The sequence below is a fragment of the Crinia signifera genome, chromosome 5 (assembly GCF_055691185.1).
Source record: "Crinia signifera chromosome 5, ASM5569118v1, whole genome shotgun sequence".
In the NCBI taxonomy this organism is placed as follows: Eukaryota; Metazoa; Chordata; class Amphibia; order Anura; family Myobatrachidae; genus Crinia; species Crinia signifera.
Window position 1 is genome coordinate 289758062 of NC_139221.1, and position 17730 is coordinate 289775791.

The 17730-nt window shown below is 47.1% G+C and overlaps 1 protein-coding gene across 1 annotated transcript in view; it reads left to right on the forward strand.

The window, feature by feature from the left end:
- MASTL (microtubule associated serine/threonine kinase like) overlaps window positions 1-17730 on the forward strand; it is a 33388-nt gene that overhangs the window by 5540 nt on the left and 10118 nt on the right. Inside the window, exons 2-8 of the mRNA XM_083189210.1 lie at window positions 1896-2033; window positions 2942-3081; window positions 7881-7969; window positions 10011-10117; window positions 11625-11769; window positions 12866-13038; window positions 15507-16676. Coding sequence (XP_083045336.1) covers window positions 1896-2033; window positions 2942-3081; window positions 7881-7969; window positions 10011-10117; window positions 11625-11769; window positions 12866-13038; window positions 15507-16676 — 1962 coding nt within the window. The remainder of the gene's footprint in view (window positions 1-1895; window positions 2034-2941; window positions 3082-7880; window positions 7970-10010; window positions 10118-11624; window positions 11770-12865; window positions 13039-15506; window positions 16677-17730) is intronic.

Consider the following 17730-nt stretch of genomic DNA (forward strand, 5'->3'; position numbering starts at 1 on the left):
TGTGAGCCATGTTCATGTCCGCCTAACATTTCCGGCGCAGATCCTACAGGCAGCCATAAATATTCATCGGAGCCCCTTAGCCCTTGCTAGGACCTATACATTATACGCAGTACTTTTACATACAATGTATCACATGCAATCCTGGCAGCTGCTCCAGTGGATGGGGCCTTTATTGTCATGTGAGTATAATACAGTATAGAGTGTGTGTCTGTATTAACTGGAGATGGGAGTTTAAAGGAAATGTGACATTATTTGTTTGTCCTGTGATTTCTAGTTGCCTACCTCTATCCCCTTTCTGGCACTTCATTCTGAAATTAGAGTATTTTCACCAGGTCACTAGCTATAGTGCTGTGTGTGTGTGTGTGTGTGTGTGTGTGTGTGTGTGTGTGTGGGGGGGGGGGTTTCTCTCTTTCGCAACACTTTCCAATCTTACTCGCCTTTCTGCCCTGGCACCATGTTATTCCCCTTTTTACACCACTGCAAAAACCGTGTTTTTTTTTTTTTTTCCTCGTGGACCCGGGTCAATGGCGGTTTAAAGGGGGTCAACCCGTGTACATTTACAAGGGACTTCTACCCAGGTCCTGACCAGGGTGGAACATGGACAGGACCAGGGTAGTGTAAATGCCGAGCCGTCTGACCCACCTCCCGTTAACAGCAATGGGGGGAAGCCCAACCTCAGGACAGCCGCGTCCTGCGGTCAGTATGGAGGTTGGGCGGGGGGCGCACACAGTCTCCACTGCTGTACTGTGCAGACAGCAGCGGAGGCGGGAAGGAGGTGAATGGATGACTGTGTGCGGCATCCATTTACCTCGTGGACGGGGGGTGGGGGGGGTCTCGGTGCATGGAGGCTGGGGGCAGCCCAGCTGTTTACCTTGGTGCTGGTTTTGCCCCAGAGTGACGATCTGCGGTCCCAGCCGGGTGATTGGTGGTCCCGGCGCTTGGAGAGGATGTCCTCTCCAAGTGCCGCCCCCGTTTACACTGCGGGTCGGCACTGCAGTGTAAACGGTGCAAATCTCAGATCTGACTTGGCTTGGAACAGCGTTCCAAATACCGGGTTGATCTGGGATTTTGGTGTAAAAGGGGTATTACTTCTATTTGGTCTCTCCTGGGGGTGATAATTATTAGATACAGTGTCTAGATAGACAGTCAATAGGTCTACCCCAAAAAGTCAACGAGAAAAAGGTAAACATGAGTTTTTCACCTTTTTTTTAGTTTTAGGTTTTGTTTTTTTTGGTGTCAATGTCGACACGGACCCCCAATTTGTGTAATGTGTATCCTCGCATGGCTCGGCACACTATGTGGGAAATCTTCTAAGATGGGAGTTCTGTGTCACATAGGATGTTGCTATTGGCAACCAATTAGAATCGACTTCTTATTTATTTAGCACCTTCTAGAAGATCCTAGATAGTATCTGATTGGTTGCCCATAGCAACATCCCATCTGAAATACAACTCCCATCTTAGTAAATTACCCCCTATTTGTTTTCCCTCAGTATTTTGACCCTGTCAGCCTATTGCATTCAACCATCTGGGGTAGACCTATTGACTGTCTTTATAGGAACTGTAAATCTATCAACCAGAACCACTCTTTTGGGACCCTTACTCTCTTCCCTGGTACCCCCTCTCTGTCCTCACACCTTGTTCTCTCTCCTAGTACCCTTCCTCTCTGCCCTGCCACATTGTCTCAGTCAGGAACCGCTCCTCTTGTGCTTGTTCTGTCCCTAGCAACCACTGAGATCTGTCAGAATGTGTTCTCAAGTGCTTGATAGATATTAAGGCGATCATATGATAAATGATTTTCTGTAACCCTTATCATCCAATTACATTGCACCACTCACCTTTACTGCATATATACTGTAAGTGTGTGTAGTAATCCATCGTTTGTTCCATGTTTAGGTGGTAAAGAAGGCAGATATGATTAACAAGAACATGGTGCAGCAGATTCAAGCAGAAAGGGATGCTCTAGCCCTCAGTAAAAGCCCCTTTATTGTACATTTATACTATTGTCTTCAGTCAGCCAACAACATCTATTTGGTAAGTGGCTTTAAATGTGATCTATTTCATATTACTGTGACTAGTGCCTGTGGCCACAGTTGCTGGTAAAATGCATCAGTTCCAGCATGTTGAGATATTCCAGCAAATACCAAGCTGTGCATAGATCCGCTACATAGGATGTTGTCAATATTGCACCTTTTCCCTCTCCACGGTTCAGAGGGAAAGTTATGCTGGCGGGAGCAATATGCCATTCTTTATCAGGACATTGCTGTACAGGTACAACACCGAAATTCCGGCATCGACGGTTCCAGTGCCGTGCCAGATTATCACTATTTTCAGAGTATCTGTTAATATCTCTAATTTTTTACGAATTTTGTACCTTCAGTATATTTCTAAAGCAATAAATAGTAAAATATGTGCTACAGTATAATATTACTTAATGAATAAACACAGTAGTGTATAAAAAAAACTGTGTCTTACAGCTGTACCCAGTAACACTTGCTTATGCTGTGTGTTCCACCCATGTGCGGTACTTGCTGTGACCTTGGACACCATAACATCCCCACCGATGCTTCCTGTGTCACCTGCAGTGTCCGCGGAAGCTGTACCCACTGACACTTGCTCCTATTGCGTGTTACCCAATTGCCAGAAAATGTTCCAGACTAAAAGAGGTCCTTAACCTCTTTCAATCCGGACAAAGCAAAATTGTCCGGCTTAAAAGAGGTTCCGGACCAACGGTTGCCACAAAATCGTGGTGTACCTGTATTATGAAAGAATTACAATAGGAGGATAGATGTGGCTGTAAAAAAGCACATCAGGCGTTTATGGGACAGAGAAAAGCACAGTGGAACGCTACTGTATAGTAAGATTTAACTTGTGGGCCTGATGTACAAACCATCTTGCATTATTTCTGCGCATTCGCCTTAATAAGTGGTGTCTCTTCTCAGGTCATGGAGTATCTTATTGGTGGAGATGTGAAGTCTCTCCTACACATTTACGGATACTTTGATGAAGACATGGCTGTTAAGTTCATCTCTGAGATCGCACTGGCTCTTGATTACCTACACAGACATGGGATAATTCACAGGTAAACGCTGTTATTTCTCACTGCCGCGACGCTTACAATGAACAATAAAAGTGCTGTAAGTCCAGCTTGGCACAGCCTGATCTCTATGGGTAGTCTCTCTCAGAGATGGCAGCTCCTCCCAGGTTTGCTCTAAACTCTTGGGAGTACAGTTACTAAACTGATTGTTGTAGGATTTGCCAGGATGATTAAAACGTCTATATTGGTAAATGCAAATTTGTACAATTATATATATTTATTTTGTATTTTTAAATGATGCAGAAAAATTACAGACAAGCTGTTTAGTGCATTTGTGGGTTGGGGGGGGATAATTGTTTATCGCCCCCGGGGCCAGATGCACTAAGCTTCAAAAGGGATAAATTGGAGAGTGATAACCAACCAACCAATCAGCTCCTACCTGACATTTTTCAAACACAGCCTGTGACATGGCAGGTAGGAGCTGATTGGCTGGCTGTTTATCACTCTCCTTTTTATCACTTTTGAAGCTTAGAGAATCTGGCACCCGATCGCCCGTGAAGGGACGATATTCAATTGATGCTTTTCCCTCCTGCAGACCTAGTGGGTGTGTAGCGGAAAATCCCATTTGAGTAACTTTTAGTACACTTTAGCCTGCCATACTGGAGAGGTTGGCCAAATCTACCAATCAGCTTGTAGGTAGCATTCATTGTGCTTTTTTATAAAACTAGCAATAGAAGTTGTTTGGTTGCTATAGGCAACTTCTCTCTTTGGAAGCTCTGATACATCTCTAAGTTGTCAAAGCTGCCGATGATCTGCGACTTTGAGAACCTGATCCATATCTTGGGTCTGAAACATAAGCAAATTAACTTCTTATACCCCTTTTACACCGCCGAAAAATCTGGGTCAGCGGCGGGTCAGACCCGGATCTTCGGCGGTGTAAATCCCTAATGCCGTGTCCCTTTACACGGGACTTCTACCTAGGTCCTGACCTGGGTAGAACACGGCTAGGACCTGGGTAGAGGGCGGTGTAAATGGGAACGCCGGGTCGGATGACCCGGCTCCCATTTACATGAATGGGGAACGTCCAACCTGCGGACCGCAGCGTCCGCAGGTTGGACGGGTTGTCAGCCTGACACTGACAGCCGGCGCTGCTGTCTGCTATACCCTGCAGACAGTGGCGGGGGAGGGAGGTGAACGGATGCCTGTGCGACGGCGGGGGGAGTGTGCGCGGGGACTGGGGGCAGCCCAGCAGCTTACCTTAGTGCTGGGCTGCCCCCAGCAGCGTTCCGGTCCGGCGGCGGCGGTGATTGGCGCTTGGAGATGACATCATCCTGTCATCTCCAAGCACGGGGGAGGGGAGCGGGTGCGGGCCGGGCTGTCCGCCCGGTGTAAATTGCACTAAACACCGGGTCGCACCCGGCTTCAACCTGGGTCTAAAAAAGCCGGGTGCGACCCGGCGTTTTGGTGTAAAAGGGGTATTATTCTGTGACTTTTCTGCTCTGTGCTGATCGTGTCATCTTTATCTTGGCCAGGGCCGTAACTAGGGGGGGGCTGGGGGGGCACGCGCACCGGGCGCTGGAGGCTGGGGGGCGCTGGAGGCAGGGTGTCGCTGGTGTGAGCAGCGGCAGCAGCGGGGAGCTAGCGCCGCAGACATAGATGTATGTCTGCGGCGCCGCTGCCACATCAAAGTTGGCCGCCGCCATGAAACAACAGACAGACACTAGAGGTGCGCTTGACCTCTAGTGTCTGTGATAAACACAGTGCGCGACCAGCGATACGCGCTGGGGCTGGAGTCTGGACAAGCCCTGCCTGTCTCTTCATGGGGGAAACTACATCTCCCTCCTCCTGCAGCAGGCACCCCCTTCGCCCTGTCCCTGGATCCACTGGCTACCTGGACACCCTGCAGCTCCCCCCACAAATTGGTGAGTGCCCAGGGATTGACCCCCCTGTACTCCCTTCCCCCATGTGTGACCCCTGTTACCCCCTTCCTCTGTGTCTGTGACCCTATCTGCCCCATATGTGTGTGTGTGACACCTTTTACCCAAATTAAAATGTGTAATGGGCATTACGGTGTGTGCTATAAATTGTAATGGGCATTACGGCATGTGATATTATGTGTAGTGGGCATTACGGTCAGTGGCATTATGTGTAATGGGCATTACAGCATGTAATATTATGTGTAAGGGGCATTGCAGTGTGTAATATGCGTAATGGGCATTAGCGTGTGTGGCATATGTAATGAGCATTACGGTGTGTGTCATTTTGTATAATGGGCATCACAGTGTTTGGTATAATGTGTACTGGGCATTACGGTTTGTGGTGTAATGTGCTCTGGGCATTACGGTTTGTGGTGTAATGTGCTCTGGGTATTAGGGTGTGTGCTGGAATATGTACTGGGCATTACGGTGTGTTCTATAATGTGAATTGATACTACTAAATGGCTTCTGATTAATGTTTTTCTTTCTGTGCAAAACCAAATGCCAAATGTGTGCCTGCTTCTGGGGCACTAAATGTATGTCTTGCCCCGGGCACCAGAAACCCTAGTTTCGGCCCTGTCTTGGCAGGTCAGTAACAGGCTTTGGATTGGGCTTTATCAGTCTGTATCATGTCACACGATGTTATACAATATATCTTTTTGTCATGCTACAATTACCTGGTAAAGACAAACATTTTAGTTTGTATTACTACCTGGAGAATACAAGAGCTACAATGGTGTTTATGGGATAGTCTGAGGCTAGACCTAAGGCTGGTTTTAGGCGTGTGGCTTTTTCTCCCACCTTGGGCCAAATGTAATTGCCTCTGAGTTTGGCCGCTGTGCAGGATGCTCGCTGAACTTGGATGGGGCAATCTGTTCCAAGGCAAAAACCATGCCTTGTAAGAGAGTGCCCTTTAAAAAAAAAAAATCAGAATTTGGCCGGCATCCTGCACAGCCGCCAAACTCGGAGGCTATTACAATTGGCCCTAAGTTTCATTGTGCTTCATCTGCCATTTGTTTTCTATGTTTAAAAGTGTCTGCAGTGCCACATTTTAAGGAAAATAAATGAGATCTGTGTTTACAATTAGACGATTTAGTTATTTTATTTTTTAACTATTTTGAAGATTCCAACAGGTCGGAGCTAGAAAATGTTCAAATCGTCCAGTATTTACACACTATGTCACTGGCTATGCGCATTCCCATGCATAGTTGGCAACATCCTCTGTTGACCCTGCGTGCATAGTCCTTGCTAGCGATAGTGTTCATGCTAGGCAGTTTTAGCAAGATGCTGCGCCCTGCCACTCTAACTGTGCCCTGCTAAAACAGCATACCCACCATGTTAAAAATAGAGCTGGGGTGAGCCCTGCACCTTCCATCAATGATGCCAACAATGGGGGCACACCGCCATCAGTGACCTAGAGGTGCTGGACCACCCCGATTAGTGATGCCGCGGCCCCTCCCCACCAGTCCACTGTCTGTATTGGATTCTAGCGGGAACACTAAGCGATGTCCTCTGTGTATGCACTTGCCGATGCTGGCTCCTCCACTGGAACCAGTCACCCGCGTTGCCATGCTGGGTACATAGGGGTATATTCAATTACTTTTACGAGCTATGCGGACTGCTTGCTGTCACAGCTCGCACGGTCAGTATTCAACTGACCCCCCCCCTGCACACGCCGTTTCCATGTCGCTGAGTTTTTGCAGTGACGTTGAAACGGTGTGTGCGGCCACTAAAACAGCGGGCTCCCTGTGTTAGCCGCGAGCCTCGCTGTTTGGGAGAATCCTCGCCGTCATCTGACAGCGCGGATTCCCTCGGAACATTGAATAGGGTGAGTGGCCGGCTCGGTGGTTTAACGGCAAGGGTCGCTTGTTTTCAACGATCCCCCGCCGTTTAACCCCCTTGCCGGCTGCGTTGAATACAGGCCATAGTCTAATGTGTGAAACAATTTACACAATAGTTTTTACATATTATTAGTGGCCTAATTGTTCTATAGGGTCCCGAGGTTGGGTGCTGGACGCGATCCCGACAGTCATTTACCCGAGGTCGGGATCCAGACAGGTGCCCGACTGCCACCCGCTATTTTCCCTCAGGGGGGTCCACGACCCCCATAGAGGGAGAATAGAATAGGTGGCAAGTGTAGCGAGCCACCGCGCCCGCAGCGTTGCGAGCAAGAGGCTTAGGGGGGTATGCAATCGCCGTCGAGCATCTCTCGTAGGGGAGATGCTCGACGGGCCCTATTCAATGCTGTCTTCCCCGACAGCATTGAACAGGGTTTCCCGGCAGAACGAGCCCGACATCTCTAGCTGTCGGGCTCGTTCTGCCGGGAAGTGACGAGCTGCCGGCTGCAGCTCGTCACTTCCCGGCCGCAACTCGCGGCCACTCCCCCTTCTCGTCCCGCTGCAGGCGGGACATTGAATCCCGCCTGCATGTTCTCGGTCGAGCTGACCGAGAACGGGACCGGGTCACGGCGGGCGAGCAAGCTTGCCTGCCGTGACCTGCAGATTGAATACCCCCCTTAGTTACGCTCACCCGACTGTTGGAACCCTATACCACACCCCAGAGGTTTAGTAAAACTTTGACCAGATCTGCCTTATTGGCAATCACATAGGCCCAGACTCAGTTGCATGTGACCGGAGAGTAAAACTGTCTGCAGATTACGGTCTGGCTGGGCTTTACCTCAGCAGGCCAAACAATCATATTTCCCTTTGTCAGTAAACTGATGCACCCTTTGTCTGGTCCATTACACTTGTAGATGAGGTACAACTATTGTGTAATTGTGTTATTTATCTGTTCACGTTTTACTATATAATTTGAATAATTGCCATTTGTGTCTTTTTTTTTTGGGGTTGTTTTTTGTCCCCCACACAGGGATCTGAAACCAGATAATATGCTGATAACGAATGAGGGTCACATTAAGCTAACAGACTTTGGTCTTTCCAAAGTCAGCCTGAAACACGGTAAGAATAAATGCGCTGTGCTCTTGCCTGAAATAACAGGGCTGTTCTAACATATGTCCTGAGATTCCTGGCAACATGTGACCAGTTTAAATCACTACAATCCAAAGTTGTCTTGTTCATATAGGACCTTATTCTGATTGAATCGCAAGGCTGCAAATTTCGCAGCCTTGCGAGTCCATCAGACGCTGCTACGCAGTGAAAGGGCCCCCCTCACACGCATGACCCCTACACGGCTGCGAATGGATGATTGACATAATCATCCATTTGCAGGGGGGGGGGGGGGGGGGAATCATTCGATGGTCGTAGACTATCGAAAGATTTCTCCAGCGTTCGTAGTTCAGAGACTCCTATATAGCGACTCTAAACTGCGGGTGCCCCGTGGGTGGACAGGGCGGGCAGCTGACATCCGTCGATTTCAGCTGCCCGCATGTGCGTAACGGCCTCATTAGCCTGAGAGCGTGCGCTGGGCGTTCTTGAATGTGCGCCTGCGTCTGCACATGCGTAGAAACGCAGATGCACAACTTCGGTCCTCTGAGGACCAAAACGGATCTGAATAAGGTCCATAGCATGGGGTAACTTGCCTTGTTCGCTTGTTCTGTGACGAGTATCCTTTACTACAAGCTAAAGCCAGCCTCATCCCTATCGTGCTGTGTCATTGCAATCCCTATCTCTGCAGCCACCAATCAGCAGTCTGTGCAGAAATGTCTGGAATGCCAGGCAAACGAGAGAGGTCTTCTTATCTGCCCTATAGTGTGTACACATGGTAAGATATGCCTTCCGATGTTGACGATATAGTCAACATCGTGTCGGCATCGCATGCAGATCGCAAGGTTTTAACCCTTGCGATCCCGATGCGCGTTCACCTATTGCAAGACGGATAGTCTTGGCTGCATTGACTATATAGTGCAGATCTGCACTATATAGTCAAAATTGTGCCACTACATGCATGCCGTGCTATGCGGGTCCCGATACGATCTGATCGTATCGGGACCCGCATAGCACGGCATATCTACCGTGTGTACACACCATTAGATTGATGCACTATATAGAAAGAATTGTAACCATTCTAAAGCCCCGTACACACAGCGAGATATTGGCTAATGGCCAATTTTGAGTAAGCAATTTCAGCTAAGCAATTTTGACTAGATGCACACGAGGTTTTTGATAGATGAATTGGAGATTTTTAATGATAGTCTATGATCTAGACAAAATTGCCTTGCCTGCACAGTCAATCTATGCTAAGCAAACTATGCTAGACAATACTGACTAAACAGGAGAAAAACTGGGAGAGTTTCACTAACCTTCTAGGAGATTTTGACTATCTAGTCAAAATCTCCTGCCAAAATTTAATCTCACCGTGTGTACACCCCTTTAGTGATGTCTGCTTTCTTTAGTACAAACCACACACTGAACAGTTTAGGTTAAATCCAATCTCCAAAAGCAAGTTGTTCCTTAAGTATAAGGTAACTACAGTAAAGGGGCCCGTACACTAGTGTGGTTTTGGCCTATTTAATTCGATTTCGATGCATAGGGTAAATAAATCTGATGAAAAGTGGCAAATCGCATGTACTTTACATCCGATCCCATGTGCATCGGAGCCCTACATCGCAAGTACTGTACTATAAATTTATTGGACCTGCAGCCCTTGCTGGGATCACATACGATATATTGTATGCAAAAACCTGCATATAATACATGTGATCCAGCTGCCAGGTCACTTGCTGGGGTATTGTATGCAATGCAAGCATGCAATACCGCTCACAAGTGTATGGGGACCTTAAGTAGAAAAGGAGGTGTTCCCTATACTAGCCAATAGGATTATAAGTATCTTTTTTCTAGTTCTATCCAGAAAATCCAATGTAAGATTACTGTCGGCAGTGCCAACTTTCTACACTGTTGCATAAACCTTTACAAATGTTCTACATTACACAATGGCATTACACGTGCTAATTCTTGCAGCATTGAAAGGTGATTAGTATGTATTGTTTTTTAGCTAATTTTTATATATTTTAATTATTATTATTTTTTTCTTTTTTTTTAGAGCTTAACATGATCGATATTTTAACAACCCCTTCAATGGCTAAACCTAAGAAAGATTATTTCCGTACCCCAGGACAAGTGCTTTCTCTTATAAGTTCCCTGGGGTTTGTAAGTATTAATCACGAAGGATGTAATAAATGATTACATATTGTGACTGGGCATCGGTATATACAGTAGGGGAGCGTATGTATGGAGATATAACGCACAGATCAACTGTTTATGTATCTAGCTAACAAGTACCCTTTTGTGTTATGTGTCACCCACACCCCTAACGACTATAGGGAGTCTTGTGCAGCCCAGTGGAGAAGCATGGACGTCCTTATTTATTATTCTGGTTTATTTATAAAGTGCCACAAGTGGTACACAGCGCCGTACATAGGGCACATATTAGAACAATACAGGGAACACAGAACAGTAACTGAAAAACTAAAACCGAGCACATGGTGTACCGTGCCGTACACCATACAGTTGAGATGCGGGAAAGTAAAGGAGTTGTCTGCATGCTTCTGTGGGCTGGGGGTGTGGGAATTGAATGGTCCACAGTGTCTGGTTAGACAGTCAAAATGTCGACACATATAAAGGTTGACATAAGTTTTTCATGTGTGTGTTTTTTTTTTTTTTTCTGTTTTGGGGGGGGGGGGGGGGGGGGGTTTAGACAACAACATGGACCCCCAATTAGTGTAACTCATACCCTCTCTAAGCTCTCCATGCTTCGGGCCTGGTGTTTTGCTCGGCATGCTTTACCGTTCCCAATTGCATTGGTTAAGTGTGAAAGTCCCCCCAAAAAAGTTAAATTCTTATGTCGCCTTTTTCATGTGTCGACATATTGAGTGTCTACCTAGTGTCCACTGTAGGTCTTTTAATCTGCTTCCCACCAGGGGCAGGTTGCCATTGGTAGAGAAGAATAAACATGTGAGAAGAGATGCGGGTAAAGATGGTTGTTTAGTAAGGGAACTATAATTGAAGTATGAGGGAAGAGGGCCCTGCTCCAAGGAGCTTACAATCTAGAGCAGTGCTGGCCAACCTGTGGCTCTCCAGCTGTAGTTTCACAAAAATTGGAGAGTCACAGGTTGGCTAGGCCTGGTCTAGAGGGAGACGTTCTTAGGGGTATTTCATACGCTCCGGCTGACCCCAGGCGGTGAAACAGCGATTGGCCAAAAGCCGTGCCATACAATGAAGACATCCGGCTGCAACCCCATGGCCAAGCAGTGATTGGCTCCGTGTGAAAGGACACAATGCTGTCCAATGTTAACTACTGTGTACGGTACGGCTTTTGGCCGTGCTGAGTTTCGTCAGCTGGAGCGTGTGAAATAGCCCTTAGAACTTCAGGGAGACTATAAGGGGCTTTGAGGACAGTGTTTATGAAACTCTCCTCTTAACAATTCAGTCATAACCATGGGAGATACCTGTAAAACTCACTGGGCTACAAAAAGTTAAGAAAAATATTGTATTTGACACATTGGGCCCAATTCAGACCTGATCGCGAGGCAGATTAGTTCTCAAAATTGGCAAAATAATGTGCACTGCAGGAGGGGCAAATGTACATTATTTCACTCATGTCGTCTTCCTCACATAAAAAAAAAAAAAAATACTTTTTTATTTTTTTTTATTTTAGAACTCTCCAGTCCATGGGAAGGTGCAGTCGTGTACCACCACAGTGACTCCAGCGCACAATAAGACTACAGGGGAAATCGTGACTCCTTCTATATTAATAAAAATGAAAGAAAATTCAACTAAAGTGAATAAGCTCCTCATTCCATGTAAGTGTTTTCTATGTTACACCAGACCTGCCCTTGGTGCAGGTGACCATACAATACATATCCTATTTAAAATTGTAAGTCATTTCCACTAACATAGGCCGGTTTATCATATTACCTGAGATCGCAGATCATGGGTAAAAGGCTCACTTAGGGCTATCTTATTAGCCCCGGTAATACCCCTTTCAGACAACAAAATTGCCGGGTAAAGCAGTTCTACCCGGTAATTTTGTGAATAAGATGGGTCCTTTTTCTGTGTGAAAGGGCACACCCGTGTCATAAATCCCGTGTCTTTGACCAGGGTCGAGGACACGGGATTTATGACCTGGGTTGACCTTTTCACACAGAAGAAATACCAGTGTTGTTCAGCAAATTACCGGGTAGAAATTTTCAACCCACTAATTTGTGCTTCTGTGTGAAGGGGGTCAGGCTGCTCCCGGCAATAAGACACTGCATTTCAAATGCTGTGTATTTGCCAGGATTTTCAGACTTTTCTGTCTGAAAGGGGGTAAGTCAGCGCATGCTATGGCTTATTTCCTCCCTCTAGACTGTAAAGTTGGCCATACACATGCAGATCTGTCTGGTTGGAAAAAAAACATGGTTATGGATGATAGCAAATGACAGTTGACCATTTGTTCGGAAATGCTGGAAAACTGACAAACTGTCACTCATCCATAGCCATGTTTTTGTTCCAACCAGCCAGATCTGAAGATAAATCTTACTAGTGTATGGGCACCTTAAGTCTCAGGCGTATGCTGCAGCCTATCAGCGTAAACGGGGCTGCAGTGGGCAAAAACACAATGGCTTCACTGAACCAGTGTGTTTTTGTCTGACCGGTTGTGATCCAATCTGATATCCCGATTGGAGAGAAAAAAAAAAGAGGGGGTAATTTGTTAGGATTTGCTGGGATCTTGTACGATACATATTATGTAAAAGGACCACATACGGTGTATGCTGCCCGAGAAGGTGCTTGGTGGTACAAGGGGGATGGCACGTGCTGTAGTGTATGGGCACCGTGCTATTGGATCGATCCTTCTACTAACCCTGATCACTGCTCAGCTGACGCTTTCTCATCACTTTGCTGATATTCTTTTTTCAGATCCTGAAGTAAATACGTCTAGTCCTAGTATGCCGGTGAAATGCCTGACGCCAAACCTCCTCAAGTTCAGGGCACGGCTTGGTACATCTAGTGCCAGCAGTCATTCCCATCTGTGTCTATCAAGTATGGAGTCCGATTATTGCAGTAGTCCAAAATGGGAAAATGGCAACCAGGTTAGTAAGAAACTAGTCAACGGTGTTGGCTGCATGGAAACTAGGGATGCCAATCCCGGGGTATTTTTTTAAACCTGGGAATAGGGATTGAAAAATGCTCATTCCTGGAATTGGCATCTCTAATAAAAAAAATCACCCCATCCCCCACACTTACTTACTAGGGCAGGGCTGGGCAACACCGGCCCTCCAGATGTTAGTGAACTACACATCCCAGGATGCTTTGCATTAGTTTTGCTATGTGGCCATGCTGAAACTGATGCAAGGCATGCTGGGGTGTGTAGTTCATCAACATCTGGAGGGCCGGTGTTGCCCAGCCCTGTACTAGGGGGAGCTGCACAAGAGTTAGCATTGCGGGGGGAGCAGCCAGGAGGAGAAGGTCAGCAGGTGCTATCCTGGGCACGTGTGTGACCTCCTACTGTATGTGGAGCCGGAAGCAATCGTCAGTATGCAGAGGGTTCTGGCGGCGGAGGTGCGGCCCGCGCAGTGTGATTTATGACCTAGTCACGCTGCCCAGGCCGCATGCCAGGGTCGGGAACAGCCGGGCAGCATTTGAGCGGGTGCTCAGCTGCTGCCCGGCATTAGAGTGCGCATGCGCAATCTAATCCCGGGAGTGGATACTCCAATCCTGGGATTGAAATCCCGGACATTTTGGGGCCAAATCCCAGGATCCCGCCGATCCCGCCGATCCCAGGATTGGCCACCTTAATGTATTTTGTCATTCTCATCAGCTTCTGTTCCAGTGGAGCTTACAATCTGTATTGCTTACCACATGTGTACACGGACAAACAGACAAGTTCATTTTCATTGGGATCCAATTAGGATACCAGTATACTTTTGGAATGTGGAAGGTAACTGTATTACAAATTCCACATAGTTAAGTTGGGAACGCGCATCATTAAAGATACGGTGCGTACACACTAGACCAGTGGTCTCCAACCTGTAGCTCGCAAGCTACCAGTAGCTCAGTCATAGTTTGGGTAGCTCGCCTAGCTACAGTACTGCTGTCAGCTGGGATTAAGTGCCTGAAATCAGGACCTGAATCCGGGAGCCACCACAAGGCAGGACGAGATAACCCAGAAGCCGCTGGCAGCTGCAGAGGGATCCAGTGTCATTGTCCCATAGCAGACTGGAGGCTGCTCCGGGGACCCATGAAGATGCACACCACCAGGAGCCACTGGTGGGAGACAGCAGAACAGATGACACTCCCACAGAGATAAGTGGGAAGGTAGAAGGGAGTCACTGTTGATCTGGTTGATCGCGTCCGTCTCGGGCCATTATAATGGCCCGCGATGCGATCAACCCGATTTGACATAGGTGACAATGTGAAATGGGCCAATATGGCCCATTTCACATTGAATATGTGAATGGTTAATGTCGTCCCCCCCCCCCCCCCAATTTTATCGCCACCCCGGTATCAATGCCAACCCGAAGCGTGGCGAGCCCGCGAGGGGCGGCGGTGGTACGCGTCCTCCGACCTTTTCATACCCCCACTATCCACATCGGCATGGAGTTGAGAATAGAAAGTGTGGCGAGCGCAGCGAGGGGACGCGGATACCTGTGAAGCCCGCGAGGGGACGCGGATACCTGTGAAGCCCGCGAGGGGATGCGATACCTGTGAAGGTATCTGCATCCCCTCGCGGGGCTCGGTGGCTCGCTGCGCTCGCCTCACTTTCTATTCTCAACTCCACGCCGACGTGGATAGTAGGGGTATGAAAAGGTCGGAGGACGCGTACCGCCGCCCCTCGCGGGCTCACTGCGCTCGCCACGCTTCGGGTTGGCATCAATACCGGGGTGGCGTTAACAATGGAGGGCATGGGTTTCTATTAAAATGGGGTGTTTTAAGGCATTTTACATTAAAATCAATGCAAAATCTGGTCTCAGGGACCATTTTACATTGATTCCAATGTAAAAATCGGGTCGGTCAAGTCCATCGCATGCGATTTGGTTGGCATGCGATGCGATCGACGCAATTTTTTCCGTCCGATGCTTACAATCAAAATCGCGGGCGCCGTGCTACTACACAAGTACCGATTTTTCTAAAAACATTTTTAGTAGCTCTTTAAGTGGTTTCATTTTTCATACTAAGGGTAGGTGAGCCCCATACCACAACCGGGAATTATACATTCCAAGAGTTGATAAAGCCAGAGATTTTTCAATGGTTTTGCCCTTGGGAATTAAAATGACAATAACCTTTTAATGGCGACCCATTGCATTTTGTTTGTTCTTGTCATTATAAATCCCTCTGCGATCTTCCTAGAGTTGAAAAGCTGATTGGTAAATAATATCCCCATATCGTGTATAATCTGATCCATGAATGTACTAAGCATTGTTCATTGAGTTATCCCTCATATCATTATTGATGTTATTATTCACATTTACCACTAGATAGTTGGGCTACTTCATATTATGTTAATGTGACTGTAATATTCCCTAGTTTTCAGTGCTTCCCTTTTAATTCCTCTTTCCAGGATCCGGAAGGACCGCAGTATTTTAATTCCAGTCGATTAAAGACTAGTTTGTCTGAAAAGTCATTGAGCAATATCCAACTGGGGAAAGTTGCTGATTACATGAAGGATTTGGAATCCAACATCTCTCCCATTGTTTATCGTGAAAATCGCAAGAAATTTGACGCCCAGCACCGACCTAATGAACTTAAGGATACTCCAATCAGTAATGTCAATGCAAAAGGATTAATCCGGAAATGTCTGTATGATCCCAACATGCACGAAGAGAAGGAAAACTTTAATTTCAGGGAGCTGAAACCATTCCACAGATCTCCAGTATCTCCTCCTTGGCTGCCAAGTTCTTCATTGGATCCCATAAACTACAATGAAGATGAACAACCTGAAAGATCAGGAACAAAAAGGAGTTTTTCATTAGTCGAAACCAGCCCCAGGCCGGATATTAACGAAAAGAAAAATAATTCCCAGTATATGCGTGCGTTCCAAATCACAGATGCCCCAGTCCATTCACGCACAGGTCTAACTGTGGAAATTGAGTCCCTTTTTCTTGCTAATCTCCGACAAAATGCTGTGCGTGATAAGCAAGAAGAGAAGTTTGTCCCGGCTCCGGCAACTCCGGAGAAACCGGGGTCGGATAATCCAGTGGCCAAGAACTTGTTGGGTGAATTAGATGAGAATAGTTCAAACTCTGGATCAGACAACAATGGGTCTTTGAAACCAAGTCCCAACGAGAAACCCAGTTCCTCGCCTAAACCATCTGTTTCAGACCCATTGGTGGATGAAGAGCTCTCTGATGTGGATAGAAGCATGAAAGAACTTTCTTTTGAGTCTCCGAACGAGGCCAATGAGGGCTCAACTCTGCAAGATGACTATGTAGCTCCCATACGTGAGGACAAGCAGCAAGGAGAGGGCAAGACCATTGGACGTGTTTTACCTGTAATGGACAGTAATGTCTGGGCGTCTCCAGCCCCAACTAGGAAGTTACCCAGTGCCGCAAAGAGAGCGGTTGTGGGTTTCAGAAGTTACAACAGCACCATTAATGGATCAAACCTCTCAGAACCCTCCCGAATCAGTGTTGGGTCAGTAGACAAAATACCTTTCTCTCTGGGTTGTACAGGAACCTACCCGATGACTGTTACGCCAGCACAAAAGGACAGAACATACAAGAATTTCCAGGTATAAATGATTGAAGCCATAAATAAGGTCTTGTGCATATTTAATTACTGCTTGTTTCATAAGTGCTCGTGGCAAAATTGTGGCAAATTTGTAGTTTTTTTAAAGGAATAATGGAATTAATTATAGAAGCTAATTCCGAGAGCCAGATGGTCATTGATTTATTTATTTATTAAGTTTCTTCTATAGCGCAGCATATTCCGGTGCGCTTTACAAAGGGGACAGTGATACAACAAAACAGGGTATTTACAGACAGTCAAAATGTAGGAGGGCCCTGCTCGCAAGCTTACAATCTATAGGGAAATAGGCATTGATACATAAGGATAGATACTGTATTCTTTATTGCATCGATTCCACCAGAATGCAAGGTTCTATGACTGGTTCTGGAATTTGATAAGCTTGCCTGAAGAGATGAGTTTTTAGGGAACGCTTATAGGTTTGGAGACTGGAGGAGATTCTTAGGGGGATATTCAATCTCCGCCGGGCCCTATTCAATGCTGTCTTCCCCGACAGCATTGAGCAGGGTATCTCAGGCAGAACAAGCCCCAACATCACTAGCTGTCGGGCTCGTTCTGCCGAGAACGGCCGGGAAGTGACGAGCTGCCGGCTGCAGCTCGCCTCTTCCCAGCCGCAACTCGCGGCCACGCCCCCTTTTCGCTCCCCGGCAGGCGGGACATTGAATCCCGCCTGCGTGTTCTCGGTCGAGCTGACTGAGAACGGGACTGGGTCACGGCGGTCGAGCAAGCTCGACTGCCGTGACCCTAACATTGAATACCCCCCTTATTGTGCTTGGGAGGGCATTCCACAGAGTGGGTGCAGCCCGTATAAAGTCCTGCAGTCGGGAATGGGAGCGATTGATGATGAAGGCTATATCCTTTTAAGAATCTAGTAATCTCTTCTAATAGTTAAGTTAGTGCGATTTGGCCACTTTTCACCCATTTCCAACAGTTCGGGCCAAGAAATCGGTTGTAAAGCGTTTGACATCCGATGCACGGCCCTGAGCGCATTGGAGTCTGAGTCAGCGGTCGGATGTGTCAGCAGGCCTGATCTCAGACAG